The 26,346-nt window shown below is 38.3% G+C and overlaps 3 protein-coding genes across 8 annotated transcripts; 2 read left to right on the forward strand and 1 right to left on the reverse strand.

The window, feature by feature from the left end:
* clpxb (caseinolytic mitochondrial matrix peptidase chaperone subunit Xb) lies at positions 1–11,172 on the forward strand. 3 transcript variants are annotated; one of them, XM_028585753.1, is made up of 15 exons: positions 1–463; positions 956–1,031; positions 1,929–2,089; positions 2,193–2,307; positions 3,825–3,979; positions 4,154–4,313; positions 5,352–5,393; positions 5,997–6,173; positions 6,302–6,466; positions 6,664–6,752; positions 8,331–8,495; positions 8,608–8,907; positions 9,471–9,563; positions 9,668–9,774; positions 9,898–11,172. In XM_028585753.1, the coding sequence occupies exons 2-15, from the start codon at positions 977–979 to the stop codon at positions 9,986–9,988; spliced, it is 1,875 nt and encodes a 624-aa protein (XP_028441554.1). In that variant the 5' UTR covers positions 1–463; positions 956–976; the 3' UTR covers positions 9,989–11,172. The 3 variants fall into 3 exon arrangements, with proteins under 3 accessions (XP_028441554.1, XP_028441556.1, XP_028441555.1); XM_028585754.1 differs by lacking the exon at positions 1–463 and adding an exon at positions 486–569; XM_028585755.1 differs by lacking the exon at positions 5,352–5,393.
* An 845-nt stretch (positions 11,173–12,017) lies between these two features.
* On the forward strand, positions 12,018–16,696 carry LOC114559720 (ubiquitin-associated protein 1-like). The gene is made up of 5 exons (XM_028584536.1): positions 12,018–12,140; positions 15,087–15,737; positions 15,835–16,005; positions 16,357–16,458; positions 16,556–16,696. The coding sequence occupies exons 1-5, from the start codon at positions 12,018–12,020 to the stop codon at positions 16,694–16,696; spliced, it is 1,188 nt and encodes a 395-aa protein (XP_028440337.1).
* A 2,608-nt stretch (positions 16,697–19,304) lies between these two features.
* Positions 19,305–25,442, reverse strand: LOC114559829 (protein regulator of cytokinesis 1). 4 transcript variants are annotated; one of them, XM_028584778.1, is made up of 14 exons: positions 25,091–25,442; positions 24,460–24,592; positions 24,234–24,356; positions 23,908–24,141; positions 23,663–23,833; positions 23,106–23,255; positions 22,835–22,982; positions 22,595–22,731; positions 22,408–22,503; positions 21,847–21,993; positions 21,633–21,743; positions 21,422–21,529; positions 20,681–20,851; positions 19,305–19,759 (listed from the first exon to the last, which is right to left on the reverse strand). In XM_028584778.1, the coding sequence occupies exons 1-14, from the start codon at positions 25,099–25,101 to the stop codon at positions 19,688–19,690; spliced, it is 1,812 nt and encodes a 603-aa protein (XP_028440579.1). In that variant the 5' UTR covers positions 25,102–25,442; the 3' UTR covers positions 19,305–19,687. The 4 variants fall into 4 exon arrangements, with proteins under 4 accessions (XP_028440579.1, XP_028440580.1, XP_028440578.1 ...); XM_028584779.1 differs by lacking the exon at positions 25,091–25,442 and adding an exon at positions 24,854–25,010 and having other exon boundaries at positions 20,748–20,851; XM_028584777.1 differs by lacking the exon at positions 25,091–25,442 and adding an exon at positions 24,854–25,009.
* Positions 25,443–26,346: the final 904 nt, after the last annotated feature.

Below are 26,346 nucleotides of genomic sequence, written 5' to 3' on the forward strand. Positions count from 1 at the left end.
GGATCATCTGAACGCACCAGCAGTCATCCCTGTTTACGCCTTTTTTTGGATGAACGTTACTAGATCTCATAAAATCTGGATGGGTGTAAACTGCATAGACATAAGCGAAGCCGCCATAATGCTTACACCGTTTACGCTAAAATACTTCTGCTAGCTATATATCTAGCTATGGCTACCGTACCCCTTGAGAAGGCTAGCTAGCAGCTAGCTGGTTAACCGTAGGATAGCTAGTTCATAACAGCGTTAGCATTAACGTTACATCACTTTAGGTCGTGTCCCATCTGGGAAATAGCGGCCTAGAGGAGCCAACGCATACTATAGGCACTGTGACATTAGTACGACACACTGACCTGTCAAACTTAAACAAGAGAGCGAAAGCTGCTGCAGTGACTTTGCATAATTGTTTTTCTTCCGAAGGGGCTGTGTCAGTAGCGTTACGCGACTGGTTTCATCATCGTGCCCTGTGAGTAAAACCAGCAAGCTAGCTAGTTAACGTTACATGTTGCTGGTGTAGCTAGCTAGCTACTGTTAGAATTTGCGCAGCTATCTAGCTACTTATTTGTTAAAGGGTAAAGCCACTCAAATTAACCACTGTCCAGCCAGAGGTGTTCATGTAGCTCTGGCGTGGGCCTAGTTTAAGTAGCTAACATTGTTTATTTTGCCATTTAGTAACGTTACTATCGTTAGATAGCAGGAGGTAATTAGCTAGGTCAGCCATGGTAGCCAAATCAATTAATACATTTCAGGTGGTTTAATAATATTGATTTCTACAGTACTAGGCAGCACTGGCGGCCACATTGGCTAGTAAATGACCGGCTTTGCTAATGCTAACCGTGACGTTGAAGTTATGACGATGTTATATGATGTTTTAACGCCAAACGGCCTCTTCTGTTGCTTTCTGTTAGCCACGCACTCTGCCCTCTGTTCGCTGTGTTAACTTTATGCTTATTTTCAGGATTTTGAGCCAAAGGAAGTTATGTCCTGTCCATGCACTTCGGCTGCCAGGTTGTTCTTAAACACTGCCCACAGAGGTAAGATTGGGAAAGTAACGCTAACGTTACACCCCTTGCTAAAGCTGCATGACATTGTGCTACTTGTTTGTGAAGTAGCTAGGTCTGCAGCTAACGCAGACCGCTGTTATAGTCAGTCACGTAATGTCAACAGCAGGTGGAAAAGTCACTGAAATTGTTCAGTAACGTTAACGTTAGGTGTAGGAAAGCTGTAGTTGTTACATCACCCAGCCTGTCCTGGATTTGTACAGCTGTGACTTGGCTTCTAGAGTAATACCACATAAAGAAAACTCATAATAAAACACAAATAGTGTTATGTAGCAATAGCTAAGCTAACTTGTTACATCAACCAGAGACCTTCACACTTGCATAATGACAAATACACACAAACAGCTAGAGCACATATAAATACTATGGACTTCATGCTAACAATTATTTTCATTATCAATTAATATGCAAATTTCCCCCCTGATTAACAGATCAATTTATTAGTATTTTAAGTCTAACAAAATGGCCATCACAGTTCATCAGAGCCCAAGGTGACATCTTCAGATGTCTCATTTTGTCCTACCAGTCCAAAGCCCAAAGATATTCCATTTTCTATATATAACAAAGAAAATAGGCAAATGATCACATTAGAGAAGCTGCTGAAAATGTTTGGTATTTTTGCTTCAAAAATGTATGAACTGATCAATCGAATATTAAAATATTTGCAGATACATTTTCTATTAATTGACCAATGGCTTAATCAACTTTTTTGGAATTATTATTTTGCTTGTTTCCTAATTATTATTCAGGGTAATATATATTGTATAGGTATTCAGAATAATTTAAAATAACATAATTGTAATTCATTTAAAATGTATGTTCACAAACCACAATGTTGTTAGGAATCAAAAGGGGATTTTGTTGTTACAGGATTGTCCTGCTCCCGGATCCAGTTGTTTTCTCTGAGTCGTCAAGGGTCTCGGGAAACTCATTTACCTCCCCAGGTATGGGTGAGGTCGTTTTCAGAGACTGCTGTCTGCTATGCCGCTAAGGATGGGACAACAAAGGACAGTGGAAGTGATGGTGGAAAGGTATTCTCTCAGAGGATAAATTCTTCTATGATTGTAGTACTACTCTGTAAATAGATGGGATGGTAGAAATCTGATATGTGCTAATGCAGTCATATTTACACAGAAAAACCTCAGTGAGGGGAAGAGACTCTCTGGCTCTGGAGGATCAGGAAAGGGGGGAAGCCAGCTACGCTGCCCTAAATGTGGAGATCCCTGCACACATGTAGAGACCTTTGTATGTGAGTAAACTTCTCAATATTCAACCACCACTTACCAAGGCATATAATCTGATGTGCATTTTAGGTGCAAAGATTAAGAGGAGTAGGTGTAAAGGAATATGGCATTGAGGTAATTAGGGTAATCTGTCACAGATGTTTTAAGTTTGAACACAAAAGTGCACGCTAAAAGAACAAAATAAAATGTATAGGAAAGGTTACAAGAGAGATTCTGTCTCCAGAATATGTAATACGGCATCATACAGTGAATATCTGGCATTGTTAGTGCTAGAAGAAATATGGTTAACATTGTTTAATAACACGTAACATGGATGAGGAGGAGAACAAAACAAAGAAGACAGAAAGTACAGCAAAGTACCTCAGCAAATTCTCATTTTTTATCCCCAATTTGGTGTTGAAATGTGTGTTGTTTTTTTTTTGTGGTACAGACTGTATTGGTGGACTGAAATAAAATGTTACACTACAAACGACTACAAAAAGCAATTTCCTGCCACTGTTTGTCAAAGTAAAGACCTGCAAGTAAACGCAGAGGGATTGGTTTCATTGTTGTCATCAACTGTGAGTTTATAAGATGCTACTTAGAAGTGTTTGGATTGTTAGATGGTGTAAACAAAACCTCCTCTTAAACAATCCGATGCACTGTTCCTGCACTGGTTTGTTTTCTAACTTCTGAAACTGTCTGACATTGTAAAGCTTGTGTCAGTGACTGGACTGCTCAACCACTCACCATGAGTCAGAAGTGTCCACCCTCACTGGAAATAAAATCACCCTCCACCATTTTCATTTTAACTACTTTTTTTGAATACTTACTTGCTCATACATTGTCTCTGGAATAAATTTACCAACTTAAGAGGTTTGTGGTATACCATTCATATGCTGTTTATTGTAATGTCTGTCATGTTTTCTTGTAGCCCACAGAGACAAGGGTGGATATTGGTTTAATAATTTAATCTAAAATGTACATTTTTACATAGAATTGAAACTGAACCTGAATAATACAGAAAACTCACAGACTAAGCAGAACATTAGTAGATGGTGAAATTACAATCCATTGTATCCGTCTAATGCACAAACAATCTCTGGTTTGTCTCTCCATAATGCATACAAGCAGCAATGTGTTGTCATCTCACGGTAACCAAGTGTCCTCTAGCAGTGACAATTCAGCTTCTAGGTGTCACATTGAAGTGCATTGTAAAGAGAGAAATAAAAAAACAAATGTACTATGTGAGGTAATGCTGGGCAACACGTGTACCAGACATTTATCCTGTTGCATCATGTAGATTAAGCAGCAGGTTTCCCTGTAGGTCAGGACCAGCAGCAGACCAGCTTTGGCCAAATATTCCATTTCAGCACAATGAGCAAACCTTTCATTCTAAACAGAGTTATTTTTTAAGTTTGTCAGTCAGCTTAATGATCTGCAACATTGAAAAATTGTTAAACTGTAAATGTTTCAAACGTGTCTTTTAACCAGGTTGGTAAATGTTTTAGTATTAAATGTGTTGTATGTTGTTCTTTTGTAGCATCAACACGGTTTGTCAAATGTGAGAAATGCCATCACTTTTTCGTGGTTCTGTCTGAAACGGACTCTAAGAAGGGACTAAACAAAGAGCCAGAATCTGCTGCGGAGGCAGTGAAACTGGCTTTTGCACAGAAACCTCCCCCTCCCCCCAAGAAGGTGAGAAATTGAAGCAGGAAGACAAAATATGCTTTTAAAGGACTTTAATTCAAGTTGAACATATCTTGTTGTATTAGTCAGTCTGTTATACTTTTATACTGTTATGAAATGTAAACTTCAGGAATTTCCCCAGTGTGGGATTAATAAAGTCTATCTTATCTTCTTTCCCCCCAGATATATGCTTACCTCGACAAGTACGTTGTTGGCCAGTCTTATGCAAAAAAGGTGTTAGCAGTTGCTGTGTACAATCACTACAAGCGCATCTACAACAACATCCCTGCTGGCAGTCGACAGCAAGTGGAGGTGGAAAAACAGCCGTCTCTAACACCTCGTGGTCAGTATTACTGTTGTCTATAGATATTGCTTTATTCTGCTGCTTATTGGTGTAACCCCTACAGTTTTACATTAGACAACTCTATTCTCTATCTTTGGTATGTTTTTTATTTTTAGACTCATTTAAACCATTATGTACATAATGCACATGTATGAATTAGGTTTCCACTGCATTTACTTGCATTAATCAATTTACTGTTGCTTTTCCACCTGTAAACCTGACCATCATTGTAGTCTGTAAATACTGTAGTCCATAAGAAAGCAAATGGAAGTTTTGAAAGACTAAACTGTTTTCTTGTCTAAGATTAAAAGCTCCCAGTATAAAGAAAATATTGTTATTTTGCCAATCAATTGACTTTTACAAAAGGCCCTCTGTATCTTCTGTGTTTGGACAAAAGCTATTTTACTCCTACATTGCTGAGCTTTGACCTACTGTTGGGCCCCATTTTAGTTGTCATTCTATACCAGGCCGAGAGCTGAGACAGACAGAAATGTAGGAGAGAGTGAGGGAGACTGGCATGTAGCAGGACCTGTAATTTAAAACTGAAGAGTTAAATGCTACCATTTGGGTTTTGAATTTGATTCTGGGATTGTTCACACTATTTAAAGAAAAAAAAAAAACAGGCGGTATCATTTAAGCTCCTGATAAAGTAAACACATAGGAGATGCAATCATGCAAGATTACAGTAGTAATCTTTAGCAGGAACAATATGTTGACATGCAAGTGCTGAAACAAATCAGTTGCAATTGTTCAAGTTGTCACATTAAAGCAATACGACTTCTTTTACACGTTAAGATTTTGCCTAATAAAGAGCCATTTACTCATAAAATCTAAACAAATAACTGATAAGCGGTTGCAGCTGTGGCCTTTTAATTATAACTTATCTTAAATCATAGTATCGGCATTATTTGGCATTTGTTCAATACAATAATCACACACACAACTGTATAAACAATTTTGCAGGACTGTAGTCATAATGTCATAATGGTAATGATTAATGATAATCTTAATTTGAGTACTTTCATCCTCTCCCTGTAGAGCTAGAGATGAGAAGACGAGAGGATGAGTACAGATTCACAAGTAAGTGATTAGTCCTCCTCACTGTTATCTTTATCAGAGGCCACTTTACAAAGTCATAACACTGAAATAGCATTTTATTGCACAAATGCCAAAATGTACAGACCTCTGACCCCTCAGTTAGAGCTTTGTTCTGCGATTTCCAGGTAGATATTTCTATTAATGTGTTTATAGTCATGCTCAACCTAAAGAATTAGATTATAAAATGATTAATCAGTACACCAGATGATGCAGTTTTATATAGTTTGAGGAAATACAGCTCCAGTTATGGACTAGTGACTACCGATTTACAGTGTCTACAAATTAGCTACAGAGACTGAAGCAACACGATTTCTGTATGCTTAATGCGGACAATAAGATAAGGTAACACAGTAACCCACATTCACATCTATACTAAGGCTTTTTTCAGTCCAGCTAACCTCACTTAGTAACTCCACACTGGCACAGACTAGGGCACGCATATTTTTAGCCTGCACATGGAAATGTTTCTATGCACAGTTTGACACATACACCACCAATGAATGGTCTGTTTTATATACAATTCCTAGAGAAGTTCTTACTTTACAGTCACAAAGCTTACCCCTGTGGCTTTGCTTATTATTGCAGAACTGCTGCAGATCGCGGGGATCAGTCCTCATGGAAATGCTCTGGGGGCGTCCATGCAGCAACAGGCGAGCCAGCAGGCACCTCAGGAGAAGAGGGGCGGGGAGGTCCTGGACTCTACACACACTGAAATTAAACTGGAGAAGAGCAACATCATACTTCTAGGTCCAACTGGCTCAGGTTTGTGTTGTCAACATTGTCCTAAATTGTAATATTGCACAGTAACACTCAGGTCATTAGGATTTACACTAAATATGCAGTTTATTTGTAAATATGAATTTGTGTGGCCAAAATATCATTTTTCACAGGAAAAACATTGTTGGCGCAGACACTGGCACGTTGTCTGGATGTTCCCTTTGCAATATGCGATTGCACCACACTAACTCAAGCTGGATACGTGGGAGAAGACATCGAATCGGTTATTGCCAAACTGCTGCAAGATGCCAACTACTCAGTGGAGAAAGCACAGCAAGGTGGGCAGAGGGACTAACTTTGGGTGTAGTTTCCCATGCTAAAAATCATACCATATGTTTTTTTGTTTAACATATGGAGAAATCCTATCTGATAGGGCTTTGAAGAATTGAGTTTATTAGAGACGGGGACTGTCTCCTGTAATTGCGAGAAGTGAAGCTTAGGCTGTCTTGGCTCCAACTTTGTTTTTCATGTGCAGGTATTGTGTTTCTGGATGAGGTGGATAAGATTGGCAGTGTACCTGGAATCCATCAGCTGAGAGATGTAGGAGGAGAGGGAGTCCAGCAGGTTAGTATTCAACCCGAGTTGCACTAAATAAAACTTTAATGCAGTTTGTTTGGTAGACTCTAATCTCAGAATACATTTTTGAGTTTGGAATAAGAAATACAGCAGCAGATTTATTATTTACTGTCACTGGTTTCCTCTGTTTTTTTTTGTTTTTTTCTTTGTCTTATTAGTGCCGGCCCTAGGTGCCCTGGGCAAGATTTCAGCTGATGGCCCAGGGATAGCAGGGGATGGATTTAAAAGTGCATCTGTAAAGAAAGGAATGGGCATTTGTGAAACAAGGGGTATTTTACAATATAGTGTAAATACAATAGCTGCTGTGAAACCCAGTTAATAATTACATAAGCAGTATTACAGCCTATAACATTCTAAACAGCAGAAATATTAGGGATCAGTTTATACCATTTATAATTTCAATATTTTTAACTACAGAAATAGTTGTCATGACTATTCCTCCGGAAAAAAACGTCATGCAAACTCAACTGCAAGTAAGAGTACACTAACCAAACTCTTTAGTGCTGACAGACTGAAGATTCAGCATGAACAAACTTAAATAACTCATTGGATAGAAACCAAGCCCCCTTTTTTTTTTTTTTTACAATGTTGCATTTTCAATGTACTGGGTTCATTCAAATTCATATTTGATATTGTCAACATGCTGTTTCATATTAGTTAGAAATTACTGATAAAAACACAGAAATAGTATGGTATATTTTCTCTTCAGAGCAGTACATAAACATAGTTTTTCAGCTTAGCCTAAACATTTTCCATAGCCTTGCAACCCTAAATGTACCTACACCATGCACAGATATCTATTTTGTCAGCACTTCTTACATGCATGCTGCTCTTTGACACTTAAAATGCAAGTGCTTAAAACTGTTAACGTTACATGAGCTAACTGAGTACACAAAGATCTCAATAAAAATAAAAACTTAGGACTTATGTCACAACACACTTCACAGCGGCAGTAACTTAACATTATGTTAATTCTAGCTTTTAGTTTGCTAAATAACGAAACATGGACACAACTATCACCCATCCATAACAAGCTAACGTCAGCAGATGACTGCAACAGAAAAATTGATTCAGCACATTACCTCTCTTTTTCACATTTTCCTCCTTCTTTACTTCTTATTCGACCCTAGGTTCCCGAGAACGTCTGTCTTTTTTTGACATAGCTGGTTTATGAACCAGATATTAATTACGGTCCGTGTCACTCACTTCTGATAAGTCGCATGCCCTCCTCCCCCTTAATGAGCACAGGTAATGAGCAGTGGAGTTGTGACGTGGCGGGGTGATGCTGGGGACAACCAAGAAAATAGGTCCTTTTTAAATAGGTAGTTTAGTTCTGTTTTCTTGGCTTCTTTTGTAAAATTACTAAATAATAGCATGAAAATGGTATTATATAAAAATATTAAGTAACACATTTTCCTTGTTTTTATTTTTTATTATTATCTTTAACTATTCCTCACTCATTTGGGCGTTTGCCTATATTGCCTTATGTCACGGGCCGGCCCTGTGTCTTTTATAATAGTTGACCTAAACTTGTGTTATGGACATTTTTTCCTTTTCCTCTGTCAGGGGTTGCTTAAACTCTTGGAGGGCACAGTCGTCAATGTTCCTGAGAAAAACTCAAGGAAACTGAGAGGAGAAACGCTGCAGGTAGACACAACAAACATTCTGTTTGTTGCATCCGGTGCCTTCAACGGACTCGACAGAATCATCAGCAGAAGAAAGAATGAAAAGGTCAATTTAACACTGCTCATATGTGCCGACTGTCAGCAGACATTTAGCCAACGCTCCTGTTTGTCATCATTTCTGTATTTTAACTTGGTCCTCATGTTTGACAACTCTTTAGTATTTGGGTTTTGGAACTCCCTCCAACCTGGGGAAAGGGCGCCGTGCAGCGGCTGCCGCAGACCTGGCCAACACCAGCGGTGAGACGGACACCGTGGCAGAGATTGAGGAGAAGGACAGGCTGCTGAAGCACGTCGAGGCCAGGGACCTGATTGAGTTTGGAATGATCCCAGAGTTTGTTGGTCGACTTCCTGTGGTCGTTCCTCTGCACAGCCTGGATGAAGAAACGCTAGTCCGAATCTTGACTGAACCACGCAATGCTGTGGTGCCCCAGTACCAGGCTCTGTTCAGCATGGACAAAGTAAGGGCTCGGATATAGTGGGTACTACAGTAGTGTTTAGCCAGGTTCAGACAGGCAGCAGCGCTGTGTTGAACAAACACTGCCCCCTTTATTCATTTGGCACATAATGAAAACTTAGACCAGTATACCAGGGGTGGTGTATATATTTCTATTCTAAAGTATTACCCAGGCGTCCATCCTTTTATACACCTTCAGGTAATTTGGACCTCACTTTACCATTTTCATTCATTTGAATGAGACCACTGCTTTACCTCCAGTGAGGGTTCCAAGAAAAGGGCTCCAATGCAGGGTCATCTAGTCAAATACTCGCAAATGCACATTCTGGGTAGATTACTTTGTAATGACACTCACTCATTCACTCACTCACTCTTTCTTTCTTCCGGGTACATAGTTTATTGTCTCACTGGTACTTGAAAGGCAGCCCCTTTTTCTATCAGATCTACAGGAAAGGAAATGTTAGGAATTAATCTAACAGGAGGTGTCTATTTGTTTATACCTGAACGACTGGATATTTAGAATTGAAATTAATTATTAATAATTAATCTGCAACGTTTTTGTTTCAGTGTGAACTCAATGTGACTCCCGATGCCTTGAGGGCCATAGCCAGGATGGCCCTGGAGAGAAAAACTGGAGCTCGTGGGCTCAGATCCATAATGGTATGTGATTGATTTATAATTTTTTTTTGTCAAGGGTATTAAACTTAATTATTTTTGTAATGTTGATGAAACACAATAATTAAACATGTCCTCGTTTTAAATAGGAAAAGCTCCTTCTAGAGCCCATGTTTGAGGTGCCACACTCTGACATCATGGCTGTTGAGCTGAACAAAGACATTGTCCTAGGAAAATCACAACCCATATATATCAGGTCAGTGTCTCTCGGCTCACAGGACATGACTACATGGAGATCCGATTCCTTCAGCCCAGCTCACAAGAGTCTCCAATGTTGTGTAGTTTGAAACCTAATCTGGAGTTTCCATTTGAATTTCAGAGCTCCACCCAAAGAGTCTACAGAAGAGGAATACGACTCGGGCATTGAGGAGGAGAACTGGCCTCGGCAGGCGGACGCTGCTAACAACTGAACCACGTCACTTATTTCACCCAAAGACAGTCTCTGTAATCTTTAGATCACTATGAACGTCTGGATCACAACTCTGGGTTTTACTCTAGTCCCTGACAAACAAGCTGTGGACCCTATAGTCGAGGTAATGATGGCTGGTGGTTTCCACTGAAGAGAGTTTTCACAATGAACAAGTTAAGAGAGTAACAACCTTTGGTCCCGTGCATCAGATGTTAATTCTCTAGCGGTGCACTCACAGGGTGGACCTTTTTATAAAATATTTCAATCTCTGGGGATTGTTAACATTTTTATCTATATAAAGATAATGCAATTTTATTCATGAAATTATTTGTAGCTAGTTTATTTGTTTTTTCTTTTTTTTTGTGGTGATGGGCTGTATTGGCAAGGGAAGCAAATTAATATTATGGGAGCCTACTGAACACTTGAAAAGAAGTGTAGATGTGATGTGACCATGTCAAGTGATGCCTGATATCGTAAGGCCATAATATTCCAAGAGCACATGACTATTTTGATGTTCTTTACCACCATTGTGATAATGGTGTTCACATTAAAACTTGGCTGTAACTGTTGAGCTACACTGCATTTATAAACAGTTTGTATGACATGACCTCTAATTAAAGTTCACAAAACCCATTGTGAAGTGTAAAGCATCAGCACACTAAACGGAGAAGGTGTTTTTCCTCCTCTTAAAGCCCACTCTTTAGGGAACGTATCGGTTTCTCTCAGACCTCTTTATGACAGAACTGGATCAGAAGACTGTTTCTCAGAGCAGGATCAGCAGGTCCATCAGGTAACTTTGAAGTGTTAATGAGGTATCCTCCCTCTGAAGTTTTGTAGTAGATATCCCAACATACAGTACGAATGAATGAATCGTATTTTCAAATCTGACATTCAAGCTTCATTGTACGGATTAAAATCGTAATCGGACAGATAATCTTTTTTACAGTTGGCTGGATGCTGCTCCCATCCCGCTTTGTCAGACACCCCTAAGCACAACACACCTATTTTTACTTTCTTTGTGTGCCCCAGCGTTATAAACTAAACCTCACCGGTAGTGATGTAATATCCTGTTACTAACGTCTGTAATCAAGCCTAAATGCTCTCTGACTGAACTGAACCATGCTGCTGTACTCTTTAAAATGCTGTTTGTGCTATAAAATAAGATTAAACTAGATCTGTTCTTCCTTTTGCGTTTAAGTTTCTTTTTCTTTCTGTTGAATTTCAGAACGTTTCTGTTTTCAGAGGTCTGTTACAGAACCTGTAAGCCCCCCACGTTTGTGAATCTTAAATGTATTGTGATTGTTTAAAATATATAAATAAAATGTAAATCTCTGTACAGAATTTGTATTGTTCTTTATCTTTAAACTTGTCTGCAAACCAGCAAGTACACTTTAAATGAATTTGGTTACCAAAGTCAGTGTCAAAATGTTTCTCAAACAATCTCAACACATAATGAACAGGAACTGAATGTGATAGACATACACACTGCTGCCATGTCCCTTTATGTAATCAGCTAATCTCTGGAAAGTATGGTGCTGTTCTTTGTTAACTCAGCATTGCCTAATCCCCCCAAATCCTGATTGAAATTACAAAGTCACACAGTCTGAAACGTGGCTTTGAATATAGATGGAAAAATGATTAAAGATTTAGTGAAAATTATACCTTGTTAATGTATTAATAGTATAACAATAAAATAGATTATTTGGTATTACTCTGGTATATATATATGTATATATGTATAAATACTCCATTATTTATACTTGTGCAGGTAGGATTACAGAGGAGATGTCTAGGGTAGTATTGGTAAACAACTCCTCAGATGATGTCAGAGGCTTAGTGATGAAGAGGCTTATCACGTATGATGATATCTTTGTGTTAGTCATTTACTCGTCAATGCTTCAGAGGGCTGTGGACCTGAGAGAGAAAACCTGACAAAGGTTAGTATCAATAAAATGGCAATGAAGGTCTGATTCGATAACTTTAAACTCAGGAACTCTGTTTCTTCTGATGAAGGTCATTTGTTGGTGAAAATGAACACTCTGGAGGATGTCCCATTTCAGAGCCTACTGGGCCCACTGGATGAGGAAGTGCAGCTTGTGACGGCTCCAGACATCACTATACCAGACTACCATTGGATACTACAAGACACTGAGGTCACACTGAAGTGAACATTCACATTTTTTCTAAGTTTCATTTTTGGGATGACTTCATTTCTTCTCCTTGTTATTCATCAGAAACATTTTTGGGAAAACATGGAACATGGGTCCATTGGGCCCAATTTCATTGAAATGTATTTTTAAAAATGCTTGTTCCTACTTTATCATTATTAGTATGTTATTACTCAACTTTGAGTATACACTACTAATCTATTTAAGTACTTTGAACGTTTGGATTCAAGGCAGTGAGTTTCCATAAATTTTTTAAGTAAAGTCAACTTGTTAAAATTAACAGTGCAGGACTTTATCATTATTAGTATGTTATTACTCAATTATATTAAGTTGTCTTAAGTTATGTTTTTAAGTTAATGAAGAACATGTTACACCAACTAGAAAAAATTAAGTTAGTAGAAATTTTTCTAAAACTTTTGAGTATACACTACTTAATATATTTAAGTACTTTGAACGTTCGGATTTACAGTGTGTAAACTGAACCAGAATACAAGTCAGTAGCATTAAGTAGTGCTCACTTAAAAAATGTGAGCTAATTAAGTATTTACTTAAATAAAGCAAGCTTGATTAACTTAAAAACCATGAGCTAATTAAGTGTCATTTACTTAAAATAAACAAGTTGTCTTCACTTAACAAGTATAAGCTTATTGAGTGTTACTTACTCAGAATAAACAAGCTGTGTTCACTTAAAAAAAAAAAATTTATAAAGTATTGTTTACTCAGAACAATTAAGCTGCACTAATTTACCATTACTAAGTTCATTGAACTTACTTTTTTCAAGGCAGTGAGTTTCCATAAATTTTTTAAGTAAAGTCAACTTGTTAAAATTAACAGTTACTCAGTTATACTTAGTTATACTCAGTTATACAATTATATTAAAAATGTGAGCTAATTAATATTTACTTAAAAAAAGCAAGCTTGATTAACTTAAAAACCATGAGCTAATTAAGTGTCATTTACTTAAAATAAACAAGTTGTCTTCACTTAATAAGTTTAAGCTTATTGAGTGTTACTTACTCAGAATAAACAAGCTGTGTTCACTTAGAAAATATAAGTTTATTAAGTATTGTTTACTCAGAACAATAAAGTTGCACTAATTTACTATTACTAAGTTCATTGAACTTACTTTTTTCAAGGCAATGAGTTTCCATAAATTTTTTAAGTAAAGTCAACTTGTTAAAATTAACAGTGCAGGACTTTATCATTATTAGTATGTTATTACTCAATTATATTAAGTTGTCTTAAGTTATGTTTTTAAGTTAATGAAGAACATGTTACACCAACTTGAAAAAATTAATTTAGTAGAAATTTTTCTAAAACTTTGAGTATACACTACTAATCTATTTAAGTACTTTGAACGTTCGGATTTACAGTGTGTAAACTGAACCAGAAAACAAGTCAGTAACATTAAGTAGTGCTCACTTAAAAAATGTGAGCTAATTAATATTTACTTAAAAAAAGCAAGCTTGATTAACTTAAAAACCATGAGCTAATTAAGTGTCATTTACTTAAAATAAACAAGTTGTCTTCACTTAATAAGTTTAAGCTTATTGAGTGTTACTTACTCAGAATAAACAAGCTGTGTTCACTTAGAAAATATAAGTTTATTAAGTATTGTTTACTCAGAACAATAAAGTTGCACTAATTTACTATTACTAAGTTCATTGAACTTACTTTTTTCAAGGCAGTGAGTTTCCATAAATGTTTTAAGTAAAGTCAACTTGTTAAAATTAACAGTGCAGGACTTTATCATTATTAGTATGTTATTACTCAATTATATTAAGTTGTCTTAAGTTATGTTTTTAAGTTAATGAAGAACATGTTACACCAACTTGAAAAAATTAAGTTAGTAGACATTTTTCTAAAACTTTGAGTATACACTACTAATCTATTTAAGTACTTTGAACATTTGGATTTACAGTGTGTAAACTGAACCAGAAAACAAGTCAGTAACATTAAGTAGTGCTCACTTAAAAAATGTGAGCTAATTAATATTTACTTAAAAAAGCAAGCTTGATTAACTTAAAAACCATGAGCTAATTAAGTGTCTTTTACTTAAAATAAACAAGTTGTCTTCACTTAATAAGTTTAAGCTTATTGAGTGTTACTTACTCAGAATAAACAAGCTGTGTTCACTTAGAAAATATAAGTTTATTAAGTATTGTTTACTCAGAACAATAAAGTTGCACTAATTTACTATTACTAAGTTCATTGAACTTACTTTTTTCAAGGCAGTGAGTTTCCATAAATTTTTTAAGTAAAGTAAACTTGTTAAAATTAACAGTGCTGGACTTTATCATTATTAGTATGTTATTACTCAATTCTATTAAGTTGTACTTAAGTTATGTTTTTAAGTTAAGGAAGAACATGTTACACCAACTAGAAAAAAATTAAGTTAGTAGAAATTTTTCTAAAACTTTGAGTATACACTACTTAATCTATTTATGTACTTTGAACGTTCGGATTTACAGTGTAGTACAATTCTGCACTACTACATTAAATTTGCCACAGCCCAGATAAAAAATGTCAGGTATTGTGCATGCTGGCTTACAGGGACCCTTGTATTATTATTTTTTATTATTATTAATCCTTTATTTGATAGGGACAATGCACATTAATGAACATCTGCATTGAAACAACAAAAACAGACGTACACACGCCGGATTATAGCCACAGGGCTAATTTACATCCGCAGTCCCTAGACAAATTACAGAAATACATAAATTATAACATACAAATCTAAAAAAAAAAGAAAAACAATACTAAAATGAATAAGTACAGGCAAAAGTAAAATAGTCACTTAATGATTACAAGACTGGTTTGCTTTAAGCCACAACGGAGCCATTATGAATGTTAGTGCTTTTCCTACTGTGACTGGTGCTGTGTTTAGGTTCTGTTGCTGAAAAGCTTTTTTGTTTGTTTTTACTGCAGTATGGATTCAACCTGGAGAAATGGATCTTAACTGGGCAGCAGCCAGACTGCCAGGCCCCCTCCTGCCCCCCCTACTGGCTGATGTTCAGCAGCTCTGAGGAGAGCCGCAGGGCCAATCGCAGGACCAGCGACCCGTGGGACCTGAACCCTCGACCCCGCAGTTACAGCCTGAACTCTGCAGACACTCGCCGGCTGCACCATCGCACCGTCAGGTTCCTCCTATCTGACTCGGAGGATGACGATGGTTACTATGAGGATAATGAGGCCTCCTCCAACGAAGATGCACCTCGCTCCATCAAGAGCAGAGAGCAGCCCCGGAGCACTGCACCCAAAGACCCACTCTCCAGAGTCAAAGACATGCACCTTGGTCCTTCCACTCACCACAGTAAGCCTGCCTCACCTCAGAGCTTTAGAGGCTCTTTACATTCTCTCCAAGACTGCAGACAACCTCTGCGAGCACTGGAGCAGCACAGGTCACAGCAGGCTAGCCCCGTGCCCCACGGGCAGAAGAACAGCAAAAAGAGGCAGCGTTCACAGGGCTCTGTGGGCAGAAGGTACTCCCAGGACACACCACCTGCTCACTCTTCACCCAGGCTGCAGCAACAACGACCCTCGTCTGCCGGGCCTGTTGTCAGAAACCACAGACAGAAGGTGTTTATTTTTTCTGTCAGTGTCTCTGAGAAAAATATTTATAATTTCTGTTCTTACCTCTTTCTTTTTTTTCCTATTTCAATGTTATTGTCATCAGACCCTGAGGACTGGTGGCTCTCGTGGAGTTTTCTTTGACTCAGCAGCAGAGTTGGTGTCAGCACTCAGCCAGGAAGAGAGGGAGCTACTTGAAACCATCACAGAGAAGGGCTACCCTTTACGCACAGCTTTTCTGGCTCTGCAGAAGACAGGCTATCACAGCCCAGAGAAGGTAGGCGCCACTTTGTGTTCAGATGTTGTTAATCAACATGTCTTCAGCGGTTTATAAACCCTGATTATGCATAAATAAAATACTTTTCAGTTACCTTCAGTAGCTGCAGGCTTGATAATTATAAAATGAAAACTCGCACATTACGATAAATCATCAAACCTGCATTTCTTTTTTGTAATTGTAATAAGTTGGCAGAGAAAATACACTAACAAAACAGATCCTTATTTACACTTATGTGTGGGCTCACAGATTGGTAACCAAAGGTCTTATTTATTCAAATCTAACTTGTGATATTTGTATATTATCAAGACCCAGCATGTCATTCTCGATCCTTTGTCCTGTTTTCAACAGATCCTAAAATACCTGGTAGCCAACGGCCGTCTGTGTGAGCTGGGTTATGATGAAGCACAGGTGGAGGAGGCCTTGGAGATGTTTCAAAACTGTGAGAGCAAGGTGATTCCTGCTTTTCAGTGTTTACTTTCCAAAAAGGTTACAATAAAGCCACACCACAGCCATACCTTAATGTGTATTACTTAAAATAATTTTTCAGGCTGCTGAGTTCCTGCGCCTTCTGACTCAGTTTAATGAGATGGGGTTCCAGCAAAGTGCAATCAAAGAAGTGCTGCTTGTTCATGAAAATAACCGTGAGAGGGCTCTTGAAGAACTCATGACACGCATGTCTTCAACATAACATCCATTGCTAGTCTGCATGGAGAAAAGATCATTTTCTACAATATGTGAAATGTCCTAAAGATATTGTGTGCTCAAATGTAATACTTAAAGCGCCCATATTCTGCTCATTTTCAGGTTCATAACTGTAGGGGAGAGCCGGGATGGATGAAACATTCCAGTTTTCTCCGAGTGCAATGATGATATACAGACTTCCTTAGGTCAAAACATAGAGCATGTTAACGTCCTACTATCAGCCAAATATCTTCCTGTTATTTCCTTTTATCACGGAGTTACAGGCGATAAACGAATTTTGATGGTCGAAAGTAAACTTCATTAGCGGTTACATTTTTTCAATTATTAATGAGTGTTTTTCATTTAAAGGTTTGACTACGTGCTTATTCAGTAGACCATTTAGTGTTCTCCACAATCCCAGACTTTCACATTGCATGCTTGTTTACATGCAAAGCAAAACAAGTTATAATGGCATATGTCTATGTTGGGTTACTCCATGTATTTTAAGTAATTGCACAAATGTCTGTGTTTATACAATAATTTTTGGAGGGGAGACATGGAAAAGCAGTTTTAGAAAGATAAAAATATATTTGGGCCCCCACCAGGTAGAGGGTCGAGTTTTCCCATGTTATCCTATGGAGACTAACGGGCTGTGGGCACTTATTCGGATGTGCGGTGACCTAACCCACGTAAAAACCTAGTGAAACGACATTTTCCACAATAGAAACATGATATAAATGGGAAAACGTACTGTTCTAGCTATAAAAATGGCAGAATCACCCACAGTGCATGATATTTCAAAAACCGCTTCATACACGCTTCAAGGTGACGGCAATTAGTGGTTAACAGATATTCACCAAGACGTATAGCCCAGCAACAATCTATCTTAAATAACACTTTTTGGGAGTACCATTCCTGATATGTAGTAAAATATTGAAGTTGTGGGAAGTTTATATGGATTAAACTGTATGTTTTATCCGTCCCCCTATGCTGTTTCATGCATCCCGACTAGGAGGGACGAATAAAACATTACGCACGCCCCACTTTTGCTGTAATAATTCCTGAACGGTTTTGTTCAAAGCTGAAAATGCAACTGTATTTGACAGAGGACAGGTCTAGGTTGCTAGTGACAAAATATTAGCTTTTAGTGCGATATGATTGCTTTGTAAATTATGTTGAATTAAAAAGTGTTTCAACTGTCCCGGCTCTCCCCTATTTTAAAGTTGTACCAGAATAGGTTTACATGGTTTAATTTTCAAAAAACACCATATTTTTGTTGTTGTACTGCACAGATCTCTTTCACTGCTGCAGATCCTCTTTTCACCTGGTTTCTGTTTTAGCTACAGAGTGAGACTGTAATGGGAAAATTACATTTAAGCACAATTCCTTATATTTTTATGTTTAATTCATACTTTACTTCTCTCACAAATGCTGAAAGAGTTTCTCATTTTCCACATGTAGATTTTGATTCTTAACTTTGTGAGACATCCAGTCTGGAACATTATGTGAGCCTACAAGGTCACCCTAAAACTCTCTAGTTTTCCCATGCCAGTTAAGATGTAACTGGGGGGTGAAAATCATACAGGGAGGAGGCGAAATGGCTCCAAGATGTTGCATTTGCAGTTCGCCGATTGTCTTCATGTGTATCAGATTGCCTGTAAGAACTGTAGCGTCATAATAATCTAAGTGCGTGTGTGCTGTCACTCTGAAGATGCATATAAGCCTAGTGTTCTTGTTCACTCATTTGAGAAACTGACTCCACACTGGGCTGCGGCCTTTTGTGAAATCATGTTGATCCTATATTTGCAAATATCTTTAATAAAATACAAAAACCCAACTTAGTTCTAGTCTCAGACTGTCTTATTGGTTTCAATTTACTAAACTCTGAAAACTCTTCTCCCTGCTGCAAAGGAAACTTCCACTACAAGACCTCTTTTCATCTTCTGTACTATCTTTGATTGCACTCGCACATGCTCAGTAGCTCAGATGTAGATCATGTCAGCTAGCTAGCTCTAGAGACAATAAAAGAGAGCCTGTTTCTCCAACTTTGGTCAGTTACAAGGCAGGATTAACTGGAAGACTTCTTCTAAATGAGGGCGCACATGTAAGTAGTTCTTTTGTAGATTATGGTGAACTTGTGTGTGTTGTAGCAGTGCTTTGCTATTGAGACAGACGTAGCATGCTAGCGTTAGCATGCTAACGCTACGAGCTAAGGGTTGTGGTTAGCCAGCTTATTTCGGACTGTGACGTCACAGTCCGAGCCGATTTTGAACAGCTCACTAGGAGACTGAAGGCAGGACACATTCAGAAACCGTATCTCATTCAAAACAGCATGGATGGATTTTTTCAAAGTTTGTATGCGTGTGGAAGCACCAGAGACACAAAAGAACACCCCAAATCCCAGAAAGTGATTTTTTCATAATATGGGCACTTTAACAGATACTGCTTTAGGCTCAGAGTTAACATAAAACCTGTTCAACTCAACCATAGGGGCTAGAATGAAAACATGCATGTATTGTACAATTAGAAATGACATGATAATAAATAATTACAATTAGTAGGGATGAATTTATTTCATAATCATTTATTTACAGATTTAAAAAAAAAAAAAAAAAAGCACTTAAAATATTTTGTTTCTGAAAAGCTAATTTAGCTGTCATCCCAGCTGGAGGAATAAAAGCATGGTGTGTTGGCTAGCTGCTACAGTACTAAACAAAGTAGAGCTTTAGATATGGTTAATAATGTTTAACTTTAAAAGGCTGTAACCCCCAAAATAAAAATGTAAAATAAAAAAACCTTGGGGCAAATATCGTTAACTTGCCACAGTAGATACAAGAGAAAACCGCTACAGCAGTAAGCCGAAAATAAAGTTAAGAAAACAGGATCGACAGATTCAAAACGTTCAAAGATTGAAATATTTACACATTTTGTTTACATTAAAGTACTACACCTAACTACCGCTGAGCTGGATGACTTCTGGAGCCGCTCCTTTAACCCATCACTGATGACCGACAGTGGAGTTCAGCACTCCTGACTTCACGTTCGATTGAGAAGCCTTCGAGAGGTCTCTCTGTAAAGAGAAGTGAAAGGTAACGTCAGTATCTTTGGTCATATTGAAGAGGTCAAAATACCAAATGGTTTGTGTATTCACAGTGTTGTGGCAAAGTAATATGAAATACTTATGTATACTTATGTATATAAACTATTTTTGTCATGACGTCCAGATTTCGAAGTACTGTGGTGGAAAGTTAAACTGTTGCCAGGGAACAAGTGATGGAGTCTTTAGTATGTGAGGAATTTTTTTAAGGAAGAGTGGAGGATTAAACTTTACCATTTTCCTATATACAGCTCAAATAAAAATGATCTGGTATGTATTTATTGTATGTATGAATTGTTTACCACTTTGTATTATTTTTTTGGGGCGTTTCAGGCCTTTATTTTGACAGGGGGAATGACATGCAGCAAAGGGCCGCAGGTCGGAGTCGAACCTGCAGCCCGCTGCGTCGAGGAGTAATCCCCTATATATGGGCGCTCGCTCTACCAACTGAGCTATCTGGGAGCCCACTATACAAGTTTTGATGGAAATTATCAGTTTCTAAATATTAACATTATGCAGCCTTGGCAGATGCATGCACGGTTGCTTTTTAGTTCCTCCACTAACCAACCAAGAGAGGGCTCAAATATTTTAAATTAAGTTGTGTTATCATGCTAGAAATCCTTTGTCATTTTACAGATGGTTGATAATCCGGCTTGTTTCAAGAGTCTTTAAAAAAAGGGGAAATCTTTCTTCAGATTTACAAAATGTATTTTCTAAGACTTAGAAGTCTAGATCAAACAGGTTTTAACCGAAATTCTGCTTTAGCCCAACTAAATAAAATGGGGGTTACATGGTAAGCCATACATTTACTGGGTTAACTATATAATCCTACAGACTTGAGTGGACCTTTTTTGTAGTGAGGGACTAACTAAACAGATGTAAAACCGCATTTACCGCAAATTCCGAATAGGACCCAGCAACAGAGTTAAAGGTGAAGGTGTGATCTTGAGTATCCTGAGACCTTAGTGTGCCACTTGGAGTGTTTCTAAGATGGGAGATGTTTTCCTTGTTTCGCTCTAGTGCACGGGGAGTCTTTCCATGTCCAGGGGTTCGCAGGCCAAGACCCTACAACGAGACCAGCTAGAATGATAATGTGCCTTCTCCCCCCCACCTTTTCCATTTTAAAATATTTCAGAATATAGGACCAAAATGAGATGCAAAAAGGAACACACATTTGCACGTTACTATGAAAACAAAACAAACTCACGTGCAGCTTTTGGTAGAATTATTTTTCAGTTACACTGTCAAGTATCATATTACAAATCGACAGGGTTTTCTTATTTGACAAACCGACAAGCACCACTTACATACAAGAACCATTGTGAACATACATATACTCAAATATTTGGGCTCACTTTAAGAGCATCTTCACTTAACAAGATTTACGGAGTCTATTGCTTATCTTCAAAACATAAGCACATCTGCATACAAACAAATTAGTTTAGGAGGGTTTAACTGCCCTGAAAAATCATCCATATGCAAGTTAAACAAAAACATTATGGCACCCTGCCCAACTCCATTACCATAAAGAATAGACCAGATATAGAGCTACCCAATCTAACCTTCCGTTCCACAGGCCACCAAAAATTTGAATTTTGCCAGTGAGATAAGTCAAAAGGGAGACAGTGAGCCTACCTTGCTGGCAGACAGAGGTGGTTTCTGGATGGAGGACTGGCACATGGTTCCACCGAGGCCTGAACTAAGGAAGCTGTTAGGAGTGGAGATGGTCGAGGTGACATTGATCTAGTAGACAAGAGGGGGAAAATGGGTCAACTTTTAAACCCATTCACTCGCCCAGGTTCATTTAGGGTCTCTCTGCATGCAATAATCTGCAGCACCATCTTACCTTTCTTACTTTTCCAGGCGTGGGAGTCCCGGCTACCCGCCTTTTGGATGGTGTTCTCATTGAAGTTCCATATAACATGTCCTCCTGTGTCTGTTTAGTTTTCTTCATTTGCTAATTCAAAAAGAAAAAGAAAAGAATTTAGTCATATTGACAACTCGTTTGCGACAGGAATTTTTAACACTTAGTGTAGTTCTAGATCAAAGTAATAACACACCCTTTCCAGTTTCTCTTTCTCCTTTTCAGTGTGGTGGTGATCCCACTGCTGCTGCACGTACTCAAGAAATTTCTGTCCATTGACCATGAATTCCTTGCCATGCTCTTGCTCCCAGACATCAATTTGGGCTTTCAGACTCTTTTCCAGCTAGAACAATTAGGAAACACTCATTTATACAGTCATCATATAATCACATTTACCCGTGACAGTGGACGGTCAGTCTACATAACCGTCCAATTTCTAAAATGCCCTACAGTATGTAAAAATCAGGTGTACAACAATTTGCACAGGAAATACAGACTAAGCTTTTGCAGAGCCAACGTTGCGGTGTCACCAAGGATGATTGTGATTGGTTAAAAGAAGTGTAAATAACCCAGAGTGTTTTTTCCAAGTAAGGTCTGGCAATGCGAGACTAATTGAATTTGACAAGTTTATTTATTTTGAGTTCCAACTTACAGCTTCTTACACAAGCAGAAACTTGCTTAAATAGCAATCCTGTTTTTGTATTTACTGAGCACACAAAACCTAAAAAACAACAACAACTTTTAAACATTTCCTTACCTTAGGCAAACTTTTCTGCAGGTCAGCTCTCTGCTTCTCTTCCTTCAGAAGGTTCCCACCTCTGTTGTTGAACCTTGAGGGGTCATTGGCCTTTTTCTGAGATGAGGAACATACACCCACCCGTTACCACATTAAGATAAGTTTGTTTTAAATGCTTCCCCATTAAATCCATGAGGATAACACTTACGTCAAGTTCCAAGTACAAGGTCCAGTTCTCCTGCCATTTTGTGACTCCCTCAAACAGTACTCTGTGGTCCTCGTAACACTTCTTCAGGGTCTTGACCTCCGCCTCATGCAGGTTGAGAAGCTCTTCAGTAAAATCCTCTGGGGAAATAAAACATGCATTGAGACACTCTCTCTCTCTTCGTGATGATCAACAGCATACATTTGGTGTAAAGGCATTGTCCTTTTAACAACAGAAATTCACCGTCATGATATGGAACAAAAGCTTGCTGCTGTTCTTGGCTGTAAAAGCATCTCTCCCAGAAAAGGGCAATCTCCGCTCTGATGGCCCCAACGACACGGCTCATGCTCTGCATTTTCAGCACCTCTAGACGCTGGACCTCATCCTGGAGCTTGAAAGACAGATGCACATTATTGAAAATTGTAATGTAGGCGTTAGGTGAAACAGCACACCAATTAATTATCTGAAATCACTTATCATTAATCTAAATGACCACATATGGTAGATTTCTTACTGCCTCCATGTTTCTCTTCTTTGACTTGACCATATGCTCAGAAAAGGCTTCCCTCTCGTCTTGGGGAATCTGAAGTCTTTCCCACAACTCCTGGATCTTAGTGCGGAAAGCCGAACAACAGAGCTCATTCTCAGCCTTGCATTCTTGTAACTGAAAAGAGGCATACAAATCATACATCCATTACAATATGATACACTACATGATATTGTAGACTTAAAGCTGCAGTGGGTAGAATGCAAAAAAAAAAAAAAAAAACAGAATTTGAAGTTGAGTGAGACATCTTCCTGCAGTTTTCCCTCTCTGTTGCCGGGGCAATGCATTGTGCAGAACAGCCAATAGGAATGCTTTCTCTGAAATGACCTGTGATTGACCTAAATCTCTTGTCATGGCTAGATTTTATAAAGCCTGAAAACAGAGCCAAGAGGAGGTGCATAAGTCTAGTTCTCTCAGACCACTTGAATTACAAAAAAAAAAAAGTTAAAAATAAAGTGCAAATCTAACTGTAAATCATAGCATTAGATTACCAGAAATCTAGATGCAAATATTACAAAATTCACCTGACTAAGTAGTAGTTTAAGAGCATCAATGTTGTCATTTGACAGACAAAATTCCTCCTCGTCCTCACACATCACATCCATCTCAAAACTGGTCTCAGGGTGCCGCTCCAGATCATCCATGTATACAATGATCTCCTTTTTGACACTCACAAAATGATCATGACGACGTTCCTGAAAAGACAAGACCGGTTACAACCACATTAAGAAAAGGCAAGTAATTAAGAAAAGCAGAACGTCATTAACACCTTCTCTTTGGTCAGATCATCCAGGTAGGCACGATATGTCTCAAGTTGCTTCAGTGATGGGACGGAGTCCTTGTCAATGCAAAATGGGGTAGTGCACATAATATCACACAGCTCAAGGTCTTTGGCAACAAGGACCTTAAGCTCCTCCATTCTCTGCTTCTTGTGCTCCTTCATGACATCCAGACGTGTGCGGCTATTCTTCTCCATTTGCAACATGGTGCAGCCATCTTCCTCCTTCACGGAAATCCATAAAGTTAGTCTAAAACATATTAGCAATTTTCCATGACAGGTTCAAGAAAACCACATACTCCTAAATGAGAATGTACCTCAAAGGGGGGCAGCTGAAGTTCCCTGCACAGATCATTAACTTCCTTATTATGTAACTGTATGTTTTTCAGTAATCTCTTCTTGAGCTCCCCTTCTTCTGCAATCATTAGGTCCAGCAGACCCTGCAGGACAAGAGAACCCCAAAAATGTGTCAATTTGTTAGCTCTATCAGAACAACACACAGACATTAAATCTAATTTAAATTTATGTGGTAACGTTACTCACTTTAATGTGCTTGTGCATATCATTGGTTCTATCTAGGCGTTGTTCCTCCGGAATCCCGATTTCTTCCCAAATATCCTGCAACCTGATCAGTGCTCTGTTGAGGTAGGCAACAGACTCTGCTGCGTGGACTTCACTGGAAAGAAAAGCAATGGTGGGAGTGGGTCAGTGTTCTGGATTTAAAACACCAATCAAAACCAGTCCAGTATTAACGTTGGCGCTAACGAGTAATTAAAAAATTAAGTAGCAGACTCTATTAGTAGCACAGAGCTAACGTTAGATGCTACAAAGCTAACGTTAGCTAGCTTCCCGATGTTGTATTGTAGAATTATCGCTAGTTTTAACATTAAATAATACCAGCTCATGAGTGACATGAGATTAAGACAAATTTAATTACCATTCAAAATTACTCATTGCAGCATACACATTGCATAGCGTTACGGCAAACGTTACTTCGTCCCAACCATAGGTCTGCTCACAGTAGCTAAAGCTAGCTAGCTTTATATAAGATCGACGAGCTAGCGTTAACTAATCAGGAAATAAGTTTGTGAAGTTAACGTTAACTCAATATACTATTGTTAACGTAAAACACTGAGATTCCAGTTAATTAAAATGTCAGGGTAACGTTACTAACCTCACTCTCATGTTCCACCGCAGACTCCTAAAATGTATTTAAAAACAAATTTCCTTCACGCAAAAGCGGTCTTTCAACATAAAACGAATTGATGTGGAACGCTAGCAACCCGTTGTCGACTCCACGGGTTTGAAATTTGCCCCCAAACAACGTCTGAGCTCTGATTGGCTGATTAGAGGGACGTCGACGGAAGTAAACTGCTCCGTTTTTTTATACATGCATGAACTGGAACCAACTGCTCAGCATCGCAAATGTACGTTTCCTAGGATGGCGAAGGCATGACCCGCCCTACTCTGCCTCTGAGTCATATTTCTGCCTCTTAAGTTATACTTTTCTGCTGATATATTGTAGAAGTATTCTACTTAAGTTAAATAATCCATCACAGGCGTCTATTACGATGTCATTTGTTCGACCCTTGTTGAGGTTGTATTGTTCTAGCTAGCGATAGCGTTCCGGTTCATATGGACGTTGGGAGCTATGGTTGTAACGGAGCCCGGACCTCTGTGGGTCCGGGTTTATTTTAATAAAAACGCTCTATTTTTATGGGGGGTTTTTGGCACCTTATTTACATTCAGAGTACTATCATTGAAAATAGATATGTGTATGCCTACTTCAAACACTATTTAATAGGCTAACATTACTCCAGATTATTTTGAATTATGTTAAAAAATAGTAGTAACGTTAGTATAGTGATTAAATAATTGCTATCATATTGACTTGGAAAAACAGTTAAATGTCGCCCCATCAAACAGTGGTGGAATGTTCATTTAGCCTATTATGCTACTTAACTAACGTTACAATTTTGAGGTAGCCTAACGTTACTTGTATTTGAGTAGTTCCGTGCACTTGCCTACATCTCAGAAGGAATAGTTCGTTTTGGAGCCATGAGGTTTGTAAAATAAAATAAAACGCCACCTACAATCATGATGAAGAGAAATGCACTTCGATCATTCATTATCTAAATCAACAGGCAATTAACTTCTTACCCTTCCTTCTCTTTTGGAAAAATCACAAAAGATTGAGCTGTTTTTTCCACCTGTAGCGTAGTTAGCCTGTTATTTCTTTCTGACCATCAGCCACCCGCACTCGTTCTCTTAATACATCCATGGTGTGGGAGAGCTGCATTTATTTTGACAGGCTGTTACTATCGCGCATTCACACATTCACATTAGGCTATATACTGTCTATGATTCACACACATTGTGTTTTTTGGTCATGCTTCACAGGTGGTCTCTCTCTTGATCACACAGCATGCG

Source organism: Perca flavescens, chromosome 8, assembly GCF_004354835.1.
Source record: "Perca flavescens isolate YP-PL-M2 chromosome 8, PFLA_1.0, whole genome shotgun sequence".
In the NCBI taxonomy this organism is placed as follows: Eukaryota; Metazoa; Chordata; class Actinopteri; order Perciformes; family Percidae; genus Perca; species Perca flavescens.

Bases quoted from the DNA above. Each gene is read 5' to 3' on its own strand.
- clpxb (XM_028585753.1), top strand. From the start codon at position 977: ATGTCCTGTCCATGCACTTCGGCTGCCAGGTTGTTCTTAAACACTGCC. The intron at 2,090-2,192 runs GTATTCTCTCAG...ATATTTACACAG, and splicing joins GTGGAAGTGATGGTGGAAAG to AAAAACCTCAGTGAGGGGAA. The intron at 8,496-8,607 runs GTCAATTTAACA...ACAACTCTTTAG, and splicing joins GCAGAAGAAAGAATGAAAAG to TATTTGGGTTTTGGAACTCC.
- LOC114559720 (XM_028584536.1), top strand. From the start codon at position 12,018: ATGAACACTCTGGAGGATGTCCCATTTCAGAGCCTACTGGGCCCACTG. The intron at 12,141-15,086 runs GTCACACTGAAG...TTTTTACTGCAG, and splicing joins GGATACTACAAGACACTGAG to TATGGATTCAACCTGGAGAA. The intron at 16,006-16,356 runs GTAGGCGCCACT...TGTTTTCAACAG, and splicing joins GCTATCACAGCCCAGAGAAG to ATCCTAAAATACCTGGTAGC.
- LOC114559829 (XM_028584777.1), bottom strand. The intron at 22,983-23,105 runs GTAAGAAATCTA...CTGTCTTTCAAG, and splicing joins AGAAGAGAAACATGGAGGCA to CTCCAGGATGAGGTCCAGCG. The intron at 21,994-22,407 runs GTAAGGAAATGT...TAATTGTTCTAG, and splicing joins TGCAGAAAAGTTTGCCTAAG to CTGGAAAAGAGTCTGAAAGC.